The 17,531-nt window shown below is 33.7% G+C and overlaps 2 protein-coding genes across 2 annotated transcripts in view; one reads left to right on the top strand and one right to left on the bottom strand.

The window, feature by feature from the left end:
- LOC143238463 (transmembrane 7 superfamily member 3-like) overlaps positions 1-17,531 on the top strand; it is a 76,823-nt gene that overhangs the window by 58,774 nt on the left and 518 nt on the right. The gene's annotated exons all lie outside the window — the stretch shown is intronic.
- LOC143236415 (uncharacterized) overlaps positions 4,493-17,531 on the bottom strand; it is a 34,905-nt gene continuing 21,866 nt past the window's right edge. Inside the window, exons 4-8 of the mRNA XM_076474677.1 lie at positions 14,636-14,779; positions 14,333-14,434; positions 11,351-11,434; positions 8,006-8,201; positions 4,493-5,267 (exon numbers count right to left, since the gene is read on the bottom strand). Coding sequence (XP_076330792.1) covers positions 5,144-5,267; positions 8,006-8,201; positions 11,351-11,434; positions 14,333-14,434; positions 14,636-14,779 — 650 coding nt within the window. The 3' untranslated portion in view covers positions 4,493-5,143. The remainder of the gene's footprint in view (positions 5,268-8,005; positions 8,202-11,350; positions 11,435-14,332; positions 14,435-14,635; positions 14,780-17,531) is intronic.

Genomic DNA, 17,531 nt, shown 5'->3' with positions numbered 1-17,531 from the left:
TATTAGTTATAAAAAAGACAACAACTCTTGAGTAACTCGAAATCAATCAATTGAAAAAACGAAACATGGGTTTTATACATGACAAGTTAGATTATAGTGAATATTTCATAAATGAATCTTCAAGTTTTAGTTTGAGTAAAAAACTGTTGGTGTTCTGTTCGAATTATCTGTACAGCAACTGCTACTTTTGTTAACCCTAACCTAATGGAAATCTTCGTCTTCAACTCGAAAGATTGTCCAAAATAAAACTTTCTGGACAAATGCAGTCCATTAACTATCCTTTCAAGTTAACTAAAGTAAGTAAACATGAGAGTGGTTTGGTGGTACGTGTAGAAAGAGAGATCAGTATCAAACAGAAGCTTTAAACTTATTGATTGTAAATATTTATAACTCATATTACTCGTGTTATTGTTAAGCACCTTAATATTAATTATTTTTAGAAATATCCTAACAAGTGTTCGCGTGAGCAGCGTTTTTATTTGTTGATATTAATAACGAAAACATTAGCGCACTTGATATGCTCTGTAGTGTTCTAGTTTACATAGTTTATGAATTGCTATTGGAATATCTTAGTAGAATCGTGGAGCAAAATTTTAAAACTTGCTTGAAATCAGTATCACTTTTGATTTAATAATATGTCGCAAACTAATCATTCAACTCTTAGACATTTAAAGAGGTAATGTTTTAACAAATGACACTTATATAAAAACCTTAAATTCATTATGTGGTGTACAACACAAACATTCTTATATTGTTTCATCTAAAAGGATCACAAACCATTAAAACATGTGACTTGTCCTGTGCAATATATTCTATACAAGTGAGATTTGTAGTGAGCAAATAGAAATGTGAAAACTTTATACATGCTGTAATATTGAGACAGGGGTGGTTATTAGGCCACTTACACTGTGGAACAGAGGTGGTTATTAGGCCACTTACACTGTGGAAAAATTAGTATTTACGAAATGGTGACCTAAAATGTTGTCGAATTGCAACTAATATGGCTTATTAGGGATGCGAACAGTACTGGTAACCACTTTTCAACAAGGTTACAGCAGTAAGTGTGGCCAAACATGAAAAAACACCCCATGTAAAGCTTTTTCAATGTGTAATCCATGCATATGGATATGCCGGGAAATGATAAACTGTGCATTACTACCAAGAATTCTCAGAAGAGTTCTTCTTGATCTAAATCCTGTCATCAGTAGATTTGTCATGCAAATAATATCACCATCGATTGCTCGTAAATAATATCCAGTGAGAGAATTATTTATTTTAATAAATAATAATTGTGAACATATGTGAAAAAAAAACATGTTAATAATTTATTTACTTATTTAGAAGCTACTCAGAACCGGTTAAGCCTCAGATTGTCAGTCCTTTAAATATGGAAATTGCCGTTTTTTAGTGTATAACCAGGTAGCGTTGCACCGTTCTTTCTGTTGAGTCGCCAACCACAGAGAGGCAAACAGTTGAAAGCAACCACTTGTACTCTGTGGTTTATAATTATGAATTATTTTCCTCAATGTTTTCCCAGGTATACAACTAGCACTCATTCCTTTAATAATATCAAACTTTTCTAGTAATAACGGACAATTCTATTTGGTTTAATTAACATTTTTCTTTTCACATATTTTCGCCCTCACTTCATGTCTTTCGTCCGATTTTCATATTAACCAGTGTGATCTCTGTTCCACATTTTCCTTCTTCTTCATTCACCAAAATGATCACCATGCAAGATAATTCCTAATAGTTGAGTAGGTGACTGGGTCATCCAGAACACGACGCTGACCTAGAATTCCTCTAGATTTACTTACACGATAGGAGAGCTCAGCACCTGCCAAAGCATGGGCTCTCGTCCTTTCAACTTCCAACTGCCACAACAGTTCTGCTTCGTTGAATGTGGCCAAGCATGATAGAAAGTCACGTGTAAAGCTTTTTTAGCGAGTAATTGTTATTAAACTAAAGAAAGATCGAAAGCTAGAATAATGATCAATAGGACCTTCCTTATATAACTACACCTCAGAAACCCTTGGACGGCTGGAGTCTTAGGAAGTCTATGAAGGATATGAAAACATTTTAATTGAAATTATGTTTTGTGTATGTATGAAGAATTGTATTAGAGCTCCTGTGCTTTGTGATACAATCTAGGGCCCGGCATGGCCAACTGTGTCAAAGCGTTCAACTCGTAATCTGAGGGTCGCGGGTTCGAATCCTGGTCGCACCAAACATGTTCGCCCTTTCAATCTTAGGGGCGTTATAATGTCACGGCCAATCCCACTGTTCGTTGGTAAAAGAATAGCCCAAGTGTTGGCGATGGGCGGTGATGACTAGTTGCCTTCCCTCTAGTCTTACACTGCTAAATTAGGGATGGCTAGCGCAGATAGCCCTCGAGTAGCTTTGTGCGAAATTCACAAAACAAACAAACAAACAAAACATGTTACAATCTGTCAAGTTGATGCTATTGTGATGTGTTCAGCAAACTTTGAACAAAAGGCAGAACTTGGTAATAAAATTTTAGTACGTGTAAATTTCATTGTGTTTTAGGAATCAGAACAAGGTATTTTGTTTAACAAATCAATGTCTTGATCTGTCATGATAATGCTATTTCTCACTTAGTAACGTTCATTCCATATCTTGTTTAAAGGTAATAGTGGCATATTTTGGAATTGCCCACCAAAAATCGCGATATAACACTTCTGAAATCTTCTGTGTGGCTTAGTTCAAAAATTTAAAATCATAGAGCTCCAGATGCCGATATTTCCAAATAACAATGAATACACCTGTCGAAAATAAGTTTAAAGTTACAATAGCAGAACTGTAATTGTTATTTAAGCCAAAAATGATCGAACAACGTTAAATAGTGTCTTCCTCATACGATTATATCTCAGAAACAATTGGCAAAGCATACGTATATACACTGAAAGTATTACATAATGCCACGTGAATCTGTATAAAAATAGGAAGAAATAAAGAAAACACATACAGCTCAAGCCAACAAACATTATTAAAAATTATAAGCGTGTAACAAAGAGTATAAAATATAGAACATAAGAAGTTTGTGTCTGTATTCTTGTCCTTTCGTATGGTTCCTTGCTGGACTTACAACGCTATAATCAGCCGTTCGATTCCCCTCGGTGAACACAGCAGATAGCCCAATGTGGCTTTGCTATACGAAACACACACACACGTACCTATGCTTATACCTACAATATTGCTGTAAAAAACAAAACAGTTTAAAGTAATGTGTCATTCTATTGTTTGTTCCTTTAATGCAAGATACTTACATTTTGCACAGATATGTTCTCACAGTACGCTAGAGTTACCATGTAATACAGAACAGTTGGACAGATGAAACCACCAAAAACGACTTTTAATAGTGAAAACCTTTTCTGGTTCATGTAATAACACATTTATTGTTATGTAACTGGGCAGATAATGCGAGTGTTAATAAACTACAATAATAAGTTTTTTTTTATAATAAGAGATTTTGAACGAGAAACGCGGTGTACGCAAAATATTTTCAATACGAAAGTTAAAAGAACCGATATTTAGTTTCGTACATATGTGGTAAAATAAACTGATATTTAATTTCGTACTTACGTGTTAAAATAAATATTTAAGATCTTCTGCTATTATTGTTTGCCTATGTTTTACAGTGCTTTAATTCTATGTACTTCCTGTTTTCGCACGTTCAAGTTTGCACAATGTTAGATGTAATCAAATTTTATTTTGTAAAAACATAACAAAATACAAATAGTCCCAGACACAAACATACACGTAAATATGCATATATAAATAGGGTTATATTTATTATTTTATTTCCATCCAGAACTTTATGAATTTTTTTCTCTATCTCATTTTACAAACGAAACGACAATTGGGATTCGCTAAAATCAGGGGTTCAATTCCCCTCGGTAGACTAAGCAGATAGCCCGATGTGGTTTTACTATAAGAAAATACACACACAATTGGGATTAAATTGGTGGGACTCAACATCAGTGAATTTGGCTAAAAAACAAAATCGATATATTTTTCAAAATTGTAATAATATGTAGTGCAAAGAAAGTAGTTTCTTAAGTTAGTGATATAAAGTAGAAAAGTAGTTCACAAGTTGTCCTTTTTTTAATCTGTATAATACAAACAACAAACATTCAAATTTTTGTTACTAGTTTATAATGCCCCGGAATTACCAAGATTTATCCGTTGGTTAAAGAAATAAAATAAGTCTTAAGGAGTGAAATAATTCGATAAAATTCATAAAAAACCCAAACAAAGATCTTTCTGTATAAATGATATTCTCCACATTCTATACGCTAGTTACTTGAACATTTCAGATTACTTACAGTTCAGCAGAATAATGAGTATAAAACAAAATGTTCTAGTGGGACCGATATCAACAAATATCAGTATTCTATCTGATCTAAAGCAACGTGTATTTGACTGTAAGTGATATATATATATATATATATCGATTAAGCAGAATAATGAGTATAAAACTGTAAGTGATATATATATATATATATATCGATTAAGCAGAATAATGTGTATAAAACAAAATGTTCTAGTGGGACCGATATCAACAAATATCAGTATTCTATCTGATCTAAAGCAACGTGTATTTGACTGTAAGTGATATATATATATATATATATCGATTAAGCAGAATAATGAGTATAAAACAAAATGTTCTAGTGGGACCGATATCAACAAATATCAGTATTCTATCTGATCTAAAGCAACGTGTATTTGACTGTAAGTGATATATATATATATATATCGATTAAGCAGAATAATGAGTATAAAACAAAATGTTCTAGTGGGACCGATATCAACAAATATCAGTATTCTATCTGATCTAAAGCAACGTGTATTTGACTGTAAGTGATATATATATATATATATCGATTAAAACTACAATTATTTTGATTATCATTCTTATAAGTCCACTGTGAACTTCTTATATTTACATAAGTCTTAAAACCTTACAAATGCATACAGTAAGTAATATTTTGGCTTTTACATAATGTTCAAGTCAGAACTCTGTTTAAACACGTTTATCCAGGGAATTCTATTATTTGCGTAGCAATTGTATGCAAGTGGTCTGTTAAAGACATCTTCAGCTCAATAAACGTTTATTACCCTATAGAAGTTGGTCTAAAGACGAGTCGGACTCTCTCGTCCTCCAACCTGTTGCGTTAGGTCCAAACTTGTAAACTAGTCGTTGTCCAAATACCGGCAGAAAAACCTGGCTTTTATAATAATACCTGAAAGTGATGGGAGAAAGTATAGTTAGTAACAATGTAAAATGAACGAGGGTTTAGAAATTACAAAAATTTTCTTTCTTGGCACAGCAATAAATTTCCAGAGTCTATACTACTAGTTTAACTTCGAAACACTTTTCATATAAAATCATAGTTTCTGTATCACTAAACACAGTCGCTTTAGTTGTAGAACAGTTCTGTAATAAACCTAAAATTATTAGATTTTTACAATTTTACATGAAACTTACTGTATGTTTACTTTTATCTAAACATTACATAAAAATATCAAAAACAATAACAATAAATACCATATACACAGAGAGGACATTTTGCTATCACTTAGCTTTTTGTTTGCTGAACTTCGCGCAAAGCTATTCGAGAACAAACCGTTTCTAGTTCTAAGCGGGTAGACTTGAAAGATTGGTTTGGCTTCTTTTTAATTTCGTGCAAAGCTACACGAGGACTATCTGCGCTAGCCGTCCCTAATTTAGCAGTGTAAGACCAAAGAGAAGGCAACTAGTCATCACCACCAACTGCCAACTCTTGGACTGCTCTTTTATCAATGAATAGTGGGATTGACCGTCACATTATAACACTCCACAACTAAAAGGGCGAGCATGTTTGGTCACGGGGACCCGAACCTGCGATCTTCAGATTACAAGTTGAGCGCCCTAGCCACCTGGCTATGCCGTGCCCTGACAAGGAAGTCATTAGATCTGCTAGTAGCCAGTAAGAGAAGAGAGAGAACGCCAGTAAAGTATTGAAAAGTTGGAACTGAAAAAGACGTAAGCGAAAAAGGAATTACAGAAAACCTGGAAATGACTGAAGATTATTGGAGGAGGGCAACATCTGTGTAGGGTGACGACCTCTGCTAAAAGGAAAAGATGAAAATGAAGATTTGTGGATGATTTTTTTTATTGTTTCGTCCAATATGCGTATGACGTTTGGAAGATAATTTTAATTAATTATTAGAAGGCAATGAAACCAAAAACTGCGCATTTTAATGAAAAATGTGGTATGATACAAAGTGGTTACAAATATATCCATGATCATAATCAGAAAAATAAAAATATTTTAAAATATGTGAAATGCTTGAATTTGTGCTGATTTACGTTCTCGAATTAATCTCACTATATAATGCTATCTGATGTTACTTGTGACGCGAGACATGCTGAAGAAAAGAAGTAGAGCTCCATTATTGTTGGTATTTGAGTGTCACAAAACATACTTTCCAAAATAAAAGGCAAACATGTCAGAAAAATCCAAGAAATGACAGGCTACTTTTCACGTTAACTTCGTAACCTGTAACTACAAAAGACGGTTTGTCGGTGCTGTGGATCGCTTTAAATATTTTCTATAAGCTACTGCAACTCAAATCACACTATAAATTATGAGAAATTGGATACATCAATCTGAGCAGAAATTTATTTTCGATTTGGTTAACGTTGTTGTCACATCGTTGACCCGATTGGCTAGAGCAGTGTCAGACCAACTCAGATGACAAATTTCACCACTGGCATCCACTTCTCTTTAAAGACTAGTCCAGCTTCACGGCCGCTGTCCACTTTCTATCCAAATTTTGTGACTTTAACAAATTGGCTCGCGAGGAGTGAAGAGGAGCATAATATTTCAACCATCTTTTGGCTTCTTTGAATCCTGAAAGGCATCAAATTCAAATTTCTGCCACGAATATGTTGCTATTGTTAGCCGTTGCTGTGATTAGAGACATCCTGATGAGCATTTTGCCATCTGAATGAGAGAGGTTCATCGATAACTCTCTGGTGATGTTAAGAAACATCTGCTGTGAGGGATGTACTAATCTTCGTATCATAAGGAATGGTGGGTAAATGATATCTATTATATGACATTCCAAAAACCATTATTACACAATTTTCTGATGCCATTAAACCTGAATTCACCTTACTATGTAATAAAGCTCGTTCTTGATGTGCGCGTAATGTCACTACATACCTTGAAAAGATCATAATCATGAGATTTATCTGTTTAAGGTTCAATGCAACAGATTGGTGAGCTGTGAGTTTGTGTTGCATGAAAACAACATGAAGTTTGCTAATAGTTTGTGAGTATATAATTTAGCTACTTGCAAATAATATTTCGATGATTTATATCTCAAAACGGCTGGTGTCTAGTGTGGGTATTAACACTTCTATTGATAAGGAGCGAACAACGTTTTGATCTTCCTAGGTCACCTACAGGTTAAGAAAGAGAGAGTTTGAATATGACCGTTGACGATCACACATCTTAGGAATGAGAGAATAAACGGGTACAGGATTGTAGGGGGCGTTACGGGTGGTTTGTTGATCTTGTCTTCAAGTCGCACAGCGGCATGTCTACAGAGTCACACCACTAGAAACCTGGTTTCGATAAGTGTGGTGGGCATAGCACAGGTAGTCATTGTGTAGTTTTGTGCTTAACTTCAAACAAATAGTTAATCCGTAATTGATGTCATGCTGTTTTTTAAACTAACATTTTTGCTAGCTTCCCATAAACTGTTTAAGACATATATACATATCATTATCTGAATTGTGTAGCTTAAATATGTCACAGCTTATAGAAGAAATTTGCACTTATAAAATTGGTTAGGTCGAACGATTACAAAAGTTAATTGTTTTGAAAACGTCACCCGGCTAATTTTCAAAGTATATGACGGATAGCAGGTAACTAACTCTTATTGAAGATTTTTTTTATTGTAATTGTTTCAAGAGTGCAATGCAACGTACCTCATTGCTCTGCTTAGTTTCTCATATGTCATCTTTGTGTTATGTTTTCGGTCTCCCCACATCTTAGCTACTTTCTCTGACTGTACAAATTTGAATATTCCTTCCTCACGTTGTTCCCATCGGATATATGCGGGATTGTAGCTTGGATGGAGAAGGAGGTCACGGATAAATTCCCACAATTTTCCCAATCCTTTACCTGGATCAGTGTTCAACAAAATAACGTAAAATGATTACAATGTATTTCAGAAATTTGCGGTTCATATTTTAATAGAGAAAGAAACAATAACATGCATTACATGTAATAATAATAATTTAGTTTCTCTGAGAAAGAAGAAATAAATAATATATTATTAAAGTAACAATTATCTTGGAGAGCAGTTGAAACAAATTCCTGTTTTAGTTTTTGGATACGAATAAAAACATTGACGACTTAAAACAATTCAAACTCAATATATTGTTAAAACTAAAAGTTAGTTTATTTCAAAAATACACTCAAGATGATTAAATGTATCATTTTATTTAAAAGATTTTAAAGTTCGTTGTATTCTATAGTAAAGTAATTAAGAGTTAACCTGTTTCCATACTTTAATTGAAATGAAATAACTAAATAGACTGATATGTATGACGTTGAATCACTTGTAAGACTGTTGATTTACTAATCCGGCATGGCCAGGTAGTTAAGGCACTCGACTCGTAAATTGAGGGTCGCGGGTTCGAATCCTCGTCACACCAAAGATGCTCGCCCTTTCATCCGTGGGGGCGTTATAATGTAACGGTCAATCCCGCTATTCGTTGGTGAAAGAGTAGACCAAAAATTGGCAGTGGGTGGTGATGATGACTACGTGCTTTCCCTCTAGTCTTACATTGCAAAATTAGAGATGGCTAGCGCAGATAGTCTTTGTGTAGCTTTGCGCGAAATAAAAAAAAAAATTGATTGAGTAAATTGTAAAATGTATTTTAATACATGAAATGTCGTCTAGGTGATTTTCAAGGAACTCAGCTATAGTTCTGAAGCCTTATAATGCTAAAGACCGAATTTCGATATATTGTGATGGGCAAAGCACAGATATAGCCCATCCTGTAAAATTTGCTAAACAGTAAACAAACAAAACTTTCAAGCAGAAAATAAATCATTTAGAAGGAGCCTAAGATAAACGAAAGCTATTCCTTTTCTTAATCTAGCTTTAAAAGTCAGACATTCAAGAGAAAGTTAAATTTAATATAATCAAAACCGTGATGTAAGCATTTGTAACTTACATTAACTATAATTCAAACCAAAACGTGTAAAAATAGAAATACAAAACAAAGCAAAGCTACATGAGAGCTATCTGCGCTAGCCGTCCCTAATTTAGCGGTGTAAGACTGGAGGGAAGGCACCTAGTCATCATCACCACCCACCTCCAATTCTTGGTCTACTCCTTCACCAACGAATAGCGGGATTGACCGTTATATTATAACTCTCACGGCTGAAAGGGCGAACAAGTTTGATGTGACGGGGATTCGAACCCGCGGAATACGAGTTAAGTGCCTTAACCACCTGACTGTGTCGGGCCTAATGAAGAGCTTGGGACACTTAACATATCACAATATATTTTAATGCACCACATGAAGTCTCCACTAAAGAGGACAAATGGGACAATAAGAGAAAGAATTTCAAAAAATTGGATTTCGTGTGTAGCATATAAAATTATTTTAATTATTTGATTTTAAAGGAAAAACAAAAAGTTTCCATATAATTGGTCCAAAAACGCATTATAAATCGAGTGTTGTTATTTGTGTAACTAGGTTGCCTTCGTCATTACTTGTCGCCCTCGAGAATTAGGACTTGGTATTTGAATTTGTAAAGAATTCTGAAAAATAAGACAGTTTGGGCCATAGTTTATACTGACACTACTTAGTTCCGAATATTCAATCAACAGATTATATCTTAAGAAAAACTTTAAAATTTAAAACCTAAGTGAGTTAACGTAGCAGTGAAAAGCTTATACTAACATTATGTTTAACACTAAGCATCGTACTCAGGATTTAATCATCTGTTTTTACTAAAACACTTATACACCTTAAAATATTTTCTTTCTTTTGATTTCCAAAAAACCTTCCTAAAATAATAAAATTTCAAACATATTATTTAAGGAAATGTCAAATTTCATTTTACGTCATTTTCACAATGTGCATGTTTTTTGAACGCGACGCTCACACGAGCAGAACAAAGTAAGGCAACCTTCACAGTTATGAGAGATGTGACTTGTCCAATAACATTATAGCTTACAGGGTAATCTAAATGTTAATAATAATAATGGTATATATATATATATATTCTATTTGGAGATATTTAAATAAATGCTAAACATTTAAATAGAAAAACTGGATAATAGTTGAAATAATTCAACTTATTTGTTTGTTTTGGAATTTCGCACAAAACTACACGAGGGCTATTTGTGCTAGCCGTCCCTAATTTAAGACTAGAGAGAAGGCAGCTAGTCACCACCATCCACCGTCAACTCTTGAGCTACTCTTTTACCAACGAATAGTGGGATTAACCATCACATTATATCGCCTCTACGGCTGGAAGGGCGAGCATGTTTGGTGCAACGAGGATTGAATCCGCGACCCTTAGATTACGAGTCGAACGCCTTAACCCACCTGGCCATGCCGAGCCTAATTCAATTTATACAGTCTCTGCCTGTCTGAGGAATTGTAATTTGTTTTAACTTATGTTCAGTTCCACCCCCTTTTAGTTCAGTTCCACTACTCTTTTACCAACGAATAGTGGGATTAACCATCACATTATATCGCCTCTACGGCTGGAAGGGCGAGAATGTTTGGTCCGACGAGGATTCGAATCCGCGACCCTTAGATTACGAGTCGAACGCCTTAACCCACCTGGCCATGCCGAGCCTAATTCAATTTATACAGTCTTTGCCTGTCTGAGGAATTGTAATTTGTTTTAACTTCTGTTCAGTTCCACCCCCTTTTTAGTAACGTGTATTAAATATAAATACAATTATAATATGGACTACTATTTGTTATATAGAGTATAGTTCGCAGACACATCAAGTTTTCAATGCGTATGAATATCATTGCACAGTAACATTTTTTATATGAACAAATCTATCGAGACGTTAAGCTCCTTTCTCAATAAAAGAAAAATGAAAGTTTTAAAACATTGTCATTCTATATGTCACTCCTGGTTTTTTTCTGTAGGAATTACTAATATAATAATTTCATTCTTTATATACAATGTACAATTTTAAACAGGTTTTTAGTGTTTTAATTGAAGCTTAATTTGTTTTTAATTCACAAACCATATATTCTAAATCGAAACAGTAACCTTTGAGCCCTTACCTTGACGATTTCGATGTTTGGGTTTGGTTTTAGGAGGCCTTCCTCGTCTTCTAGTACCCTGTTGTTTGATCACGGGTGACATATCTACAAGAAAAAAATTCTGAAGGACGTCATGTTTAAATAGGTGGAAGCATAGGTTATGGAGTCAGTAAATGGACCTTTTTTAATTTTTTTTTTTTCATGGATGAAGAAAGTTACAAAACCAGTTTACATACGTCAAACCATAAAATTTTAATTGATTTAGTTAATCCTGATGAATAGTAATGAGGTGTTATCTGACTTAGAATAGTTCAGTAGACGGACGTCTGCAATGAGATGTTATCTGACTTAGAACAGTTCAGTAGACAGACGTCTGAAAAATATCGTAATTAAATTTACGCCATATTGGATTAGAAGTCTATAAAATGTCACTAAATTATTAATCATATGTATATATATATGTATAAACAGTAATGTGAAAAAATGTAAGGATAAATTCATCAAAATTTACATTTCAGGTTACTTTCAAAAAACAATGGATGATAAATCTCAGGTTGGTCGTCAAAATGTTTTTAATATTCATATTTAGTACAACAGAAACTCGGTAGAAGTGTTTGAGTTCAGTAAACAGTTAATAATTCGGCAGAAGTGTTTGAATTCAGTAAACAGTTAATAACTCAGCAGAAGTGTTTGAGTTCAGTAAACAATTAATAACTCGGCAGAAGTGTTTCAATTCAGTAAACAATTAATAACTCAGCAGAAGTGTTTGAGTTCAGTAAACAGTTAATAACTCGCAGAAGTGTTTGAGTTCAATAAACAGTTAATAACTCGGCAGAAGTGTTTGAGTTCAATAAACAGTTAATAACTCGGCAGAAATGTTTGAGTTCAGTAAACAGTTAATAACTCGGCAGAAGTGTTTGAGTTCAATAAACAGTTAATAACTCGGCAGAAGTGTTTGAGTTCAATAAACAGTTAATAACTCGGCAGAAGTGTTTGAGTTTAGTAAACAGTTAATAACTCGCAGAAGTGTTTGAGTTCAATAAACAGTTAATAACTCGGCAGAAGTGTTTGAGTTCAATAAACAGTTAATAACTCGGCAGAAGTGTTTGAGTTCAATAAACAGTTAATAACTCGGCAGAAGTGTTTGAGTTTAGTAAACAGTTAATAACTCGCAGAAGTGTTTGAGTTCAGTAAATAGTTACTATTTTTTTCTTCTTTTACTTTAATAACTACATACAGTCTTACATGCATTCTTGCAACAAATTTAATCAAAGTATCTTTTGTTGAAATTTTACTCCAAATATCTCTAATACACTACCATAAAGTTTCTTTGGAAGTAATGTTTAGTTTGTTAAGGTTTTTAGCTATCAAATTCCAAATCTGTTGAACAGGGTTGAGACCAGGATTCTGTGGGTGCCATTGCTTTATTTGGATGATTTCAGCAACTTCTTTCTTACCAAAATAATTTCCGAATAAGTTGGGTGAATGTGTGGTGTTATTACATTCTTGTTAGTACAATTCTTTACCAATAATACATAAACCACTGGGTATATTATAATGGATCAGTATCTGATGGTACTTGCGCTGCCCCAGTATTCCATCTGTTTTTCAAATATCTTCTAATACCTCAGCAGAGAAACACCTGAAACCATCACACAGCCTCCATCATGCTTTATGGCAGGTGTTATAAATTGAGGTAAGTATTTTTCACCTTTCTTCCGCCGGATGTAAAACCTACACTTTGAACCAACACTCTTTTACAATCACTAACAGTCAATTTTTGTACTTTTTTAGCATATTTCAGTCTGTTGATAATATTTGGAGTCTGGAGTGGAAGTTGTTAACTGCTGCACAATCAAATATTTCACTCTCGTCGAATCTTCTTGATACTGTAGATCTGGAGAGTTTTTTATCATGTGGTACATGTTGTTTATCTCATGGTTGAGATCAGTGGCTGTCTTCCTTCTGTTTTGAAGGCTACATAAACAAAGATACTTAACATCAGTATCATTGAGTTTAGGTGTTCTGTCTCTTCATTTCTTATTTTCATATTTACTTGTCTCCGTCCCACGATATAGGGTGTACTTGACAGTGTTTGGTGACCATTTCAAGTCTGTAGCAGTTTGTTGGAGAGTCCAATCAGCATGACGTAAAGTTTTTATGTGAAATCTCTGCTCTGCTGACAATTATCTACGGTTTTTGAGCTGTGTCATGACAACACAACTTAATATATAGCGCAAAACACTGTTTTTATCAAGGTTTATTTGTGGAGTGTTATTAAATTGATTTCTACTATTATATACCAGTACCATATGCTAGGCCCTTGCTATCTTCTTTCTGTATAGTTAAGACACTGAATGGGGTGCTATGATAGTTATTTCAGACCCTAAATTTGATCAGTATGTTTATTCAACTAGAACCCTTATAACATGCCCTTGGTACAAGTACATGGGAATTATAAAGAATGATAAGTATTCTCATCCTGGTTCGTTCAGTTGTCAACAGGGATCAGAGAAGCATTAACATAGTGTTGAAGTTCACATTATGTAATGGTATGGAATAATTAGCAACATAAAATGGAAAGAATGACAAAATATTCTCTTGTTCTAACACTTTTACACAGTACTGAACACAAAAAAAAAGCCATTTGGAGAAACAACAGTAGTGTATTTGACTTATGCTCAATCCTAATAAATACTTAATAATTTATAACGGCGATCTCAATGAAATTATGTAAATTTTAACATCGTCCCATTACGTTATCCTATTCTAAAATTTGAAAAGAATGTCCCGAATTTATGCGAAATGAATCATAGTAATTCCCTATCAGTTATAATTGCTGATAAACGAAAATTAGAAATATATTCAACAAAGATTTAACTGTTTGACATTGTTAAGAGACGGGAAAATAATTCTAAAACAAACTTCTGTTTCAAACTATTCAAACGTAACTACATTATATTACAATCTACTTTAAACTAACGAAGACAGCAGGAAACGTACCAGTGTTTTCTGTACTGTTTTGAGAAATAGATGCGATGAATAGTTTGTCATTATCGGTTCCATAGGCACTGGTGAGGTTGACGTCACAAATTTCATATGGATCTGTATTATATATATATATATATATATATATATATATAAATGTGCTAGAAGTTTATTGTTAGCTAAACCATAAATTAACTAACGTTTGGGCACAAATCTAGAAATTTTAGACACTTTATAGATTGAAAGCCACTTAGCCTAAAAATACAACAACAACAAACTCATCACAAATTAACTGACAATTGAAAACAAAGAATTTACCAACAGTGTTGTAAGAAATTTGATCCCTGGTATCGAGGTTAACTAATTCGTATTGTGAGGTTATTTGCTGATCGATCCAGTCTATGTTATTTAAGAAATCCTGGTCTTGGTTAACAATCGGCAATAAACCTGAAGGAATTCGGTCTAGACAAATACAAGAAAAGAGACATAATTACAAAGAATGGGTGAACTGATGAATTTCATACTTATAAACGTCATATACATAGTTCTTCATAAACACTAAAGAAAACAAATGATATTTACAAATATTGCAGAAATATTCCACACTCACGTGCACTAGACACATTCTCGCTCGTAAATAGTATAAAAATATATCACACTGATAAATATTATAAAAATATTTCACACTTATATTTGCTATTTAGGTACACACACACACATGTGTATATACATGTTTCATTCTTCAGAATACTGGCAATCTGTTCAAACTTATAAACAATCATTTTGTATAGCGAACAATATTTTTAAGATATAAATGTTACAGTAAATATCACCATTACTCGTTTCAAAGAATATGAGTATCTTTCACTAAATTATTTGACTGTTGTAAGTACGTAGGGGAGGATGTACTGTTGAGATAAACAACACAATAAAGTTACGTTGCTTGTTTACTTTATATTATCGTGTTACCATGTTTTAGTATTTATAAAAGTCTTGGGCTATCGTAACCCAGTTGCTTAACAGTAAGTCTGAGGGTTTTCAACGCTAAACACTGGTTTCAGGTAACCGCAATGGATAGTCCATTGAACGGCATTGCGCTTGACAAGAAACAAAGAAGTTTCGTGTTGGTTTCATTTCAACTGAATTATATAGCTGCCAACAACCAACCTCACCACTTATGTAAGTTTCAGCTCAACTAAGTTTAGTGGACACAACTTGCTTCACATTGTTTTCATTAGAAATAAGTGAGCGAAATATATTTAAATTTTTGTAAAACGAAGACGACCTTTTCGGATATAAATATACTAGCAGTATTAGCTCTTTGTGAGTACAGGGCCTGGTATGGCCAAGCGCGTATGGCGTGCGACTCGTAATCCGAGGGTCGCGAGTTCGCGCCCACGTCGCGCTAAACATGCACGCCCTCCCAGCTGTGGGGGCGTATAATGTGACGGTCAATCCCACTATTCGTTGGTAAAAGAGTAGCCAAAGAGTTGGCGGTGGGTGGTGATGACTAGTTGCCTTCCCTCTAGTCTTACACTGCTAAATTAGGGATGGCTAGCACAGATAGCCCTCGAATAGCTTTGTGCGAAATTCCAAAACAAACAAACAAACAAACTTTCTGAGTACAGATGACAAGAAACAAAACTTGAAAATTGTACAGTGTGTAAGATGGACGACATTTAATTTTCATACAGAATCGTCCAAGTATTGTCCTGCACTATAAGGAAGAACTGTTCAAAGCCACAAGTTTTGAGATAGAAATTCACTAAGCTGTTATTTGTGAGCTGGAAATATATATACTTATTCTTTAATAATTGATAGTATATAATTTTGCAGCTTTATGTCATACTGTTTACGTGATTGTAGCAGTTTTTTTCGAGTGATCTTTACAAAATAAAACCATATCGTTTATTTAATAAATCCCATAAGTAAGCTAATTTTAACATGTTTCAGTTTTATATTAGATGCTCGTAATAATATTAATAGTAATATATATATGTGCGTTTATGTATATATATATATGCAAAGTATAGGAAAAATACAGTATTGAGAACGTTGTTTTGAATAAGCACAAAGCTACACAATGGGCTATCTGTACTCCGCCCATCACAGGTATCGAAACACGGTTTTTAGCGTTGTGGTCCGTAGACATACCGCTGTGCCACTGGGGTCATATAGGAATTTAATTCTCATGTTTAGAGTTATAAGCTCACAAATTAAGCGTTTTTCTTAAGGTCTCTTTATTTTAAAAATATATAATTTATAGATTCACAAAAGAAAATTACTTATTTTACAACAGCGTTTCTTCTCTAGTCGTGAGATAAAACAAGGGAGTCAAGTTATAATGAGGTGTAATAAAACAAAAACCACTTTGAATCAATTGGGTATTGTAGTTCTTCGCTTGAACATCCGGGTCTTGAAAAAATAAAACGACCGAGATACTTGTAGCTTGGGTTTTTTTCTGCTTTGTTTCTGTTTGTTGTTGTTTTTTACTCACGTGTAGTAAACGACTAAAAGAAACGCTGTAAATGATTTACTACCAAAACCTTGTACTTTTATTTTAGATAAAATTAACAATTATATATTTGCAGGTTAAACTTTGATATTGATTGTTTATTTTTGTGTGTATGAGAACATGTGTGTTCAGTTACATTATCAGTTATAAAGAATTGTGAGCTTTATGACTCAAAATTGAATTTCCTTTATTTCGACAGCATAGCTGTCAGTTCTTTAATATATGTGACCGAATTCAAAACACAACGATACTTATAAGAACAAATATCACTTAGTTTTGCAAAGTATTTGGACAGAACATTCAACAAATATTTATATTTACTGATCTGTAACATTCATAAAGACGTTTGTCACACTCTAATTAGTCTTATAAACAATTGTGTATCCAGAGTAATAGCTCAAACTTAAACCATATGATTAGGTTAGTGAGCAGAAAGTAACACTGCATATATGGACGCATTGGACAAAGGAGATGTTATAGCAGAACTGACAATTGTATCTTAACTTTTATAGAGTTTCTTTGAGTATGGCAAGAAACCTTTAATTCAAAAACTGATTTCTCGATTGTTAAGAATCAACAAACTTGTGAGTTAATCCAGATATTTCTACTCCAGAAAGTTAATCCAGATATTTTTACTCCAGGAAGTTAATCCAGATATTTCTACTCCAGAATGATCTTCTCAGTACACTTTAATTAACT

This window comes from Tachypleus tridentatus, chromosome 13 (genome assembly GCF_004210375.1).
Source record: "Tachypleus tridentatus isolate NWPU-2018 chromosome 13, ASM421037v1, whole genome shotgun sequence".
In the NCBI taxonomy this organism is placed as follows: domain Eukaryota; kingdom Metazoa; phylum Arthropoda; class Merostomata; order Xiphosura; family Limulidae; genus Tachypleus; species Tachypleus tridentatus.
Note: the sequence above shows the minus strand (reverse complement) of the source record. Positions and strands in the feature narration are given on the sequence as shown.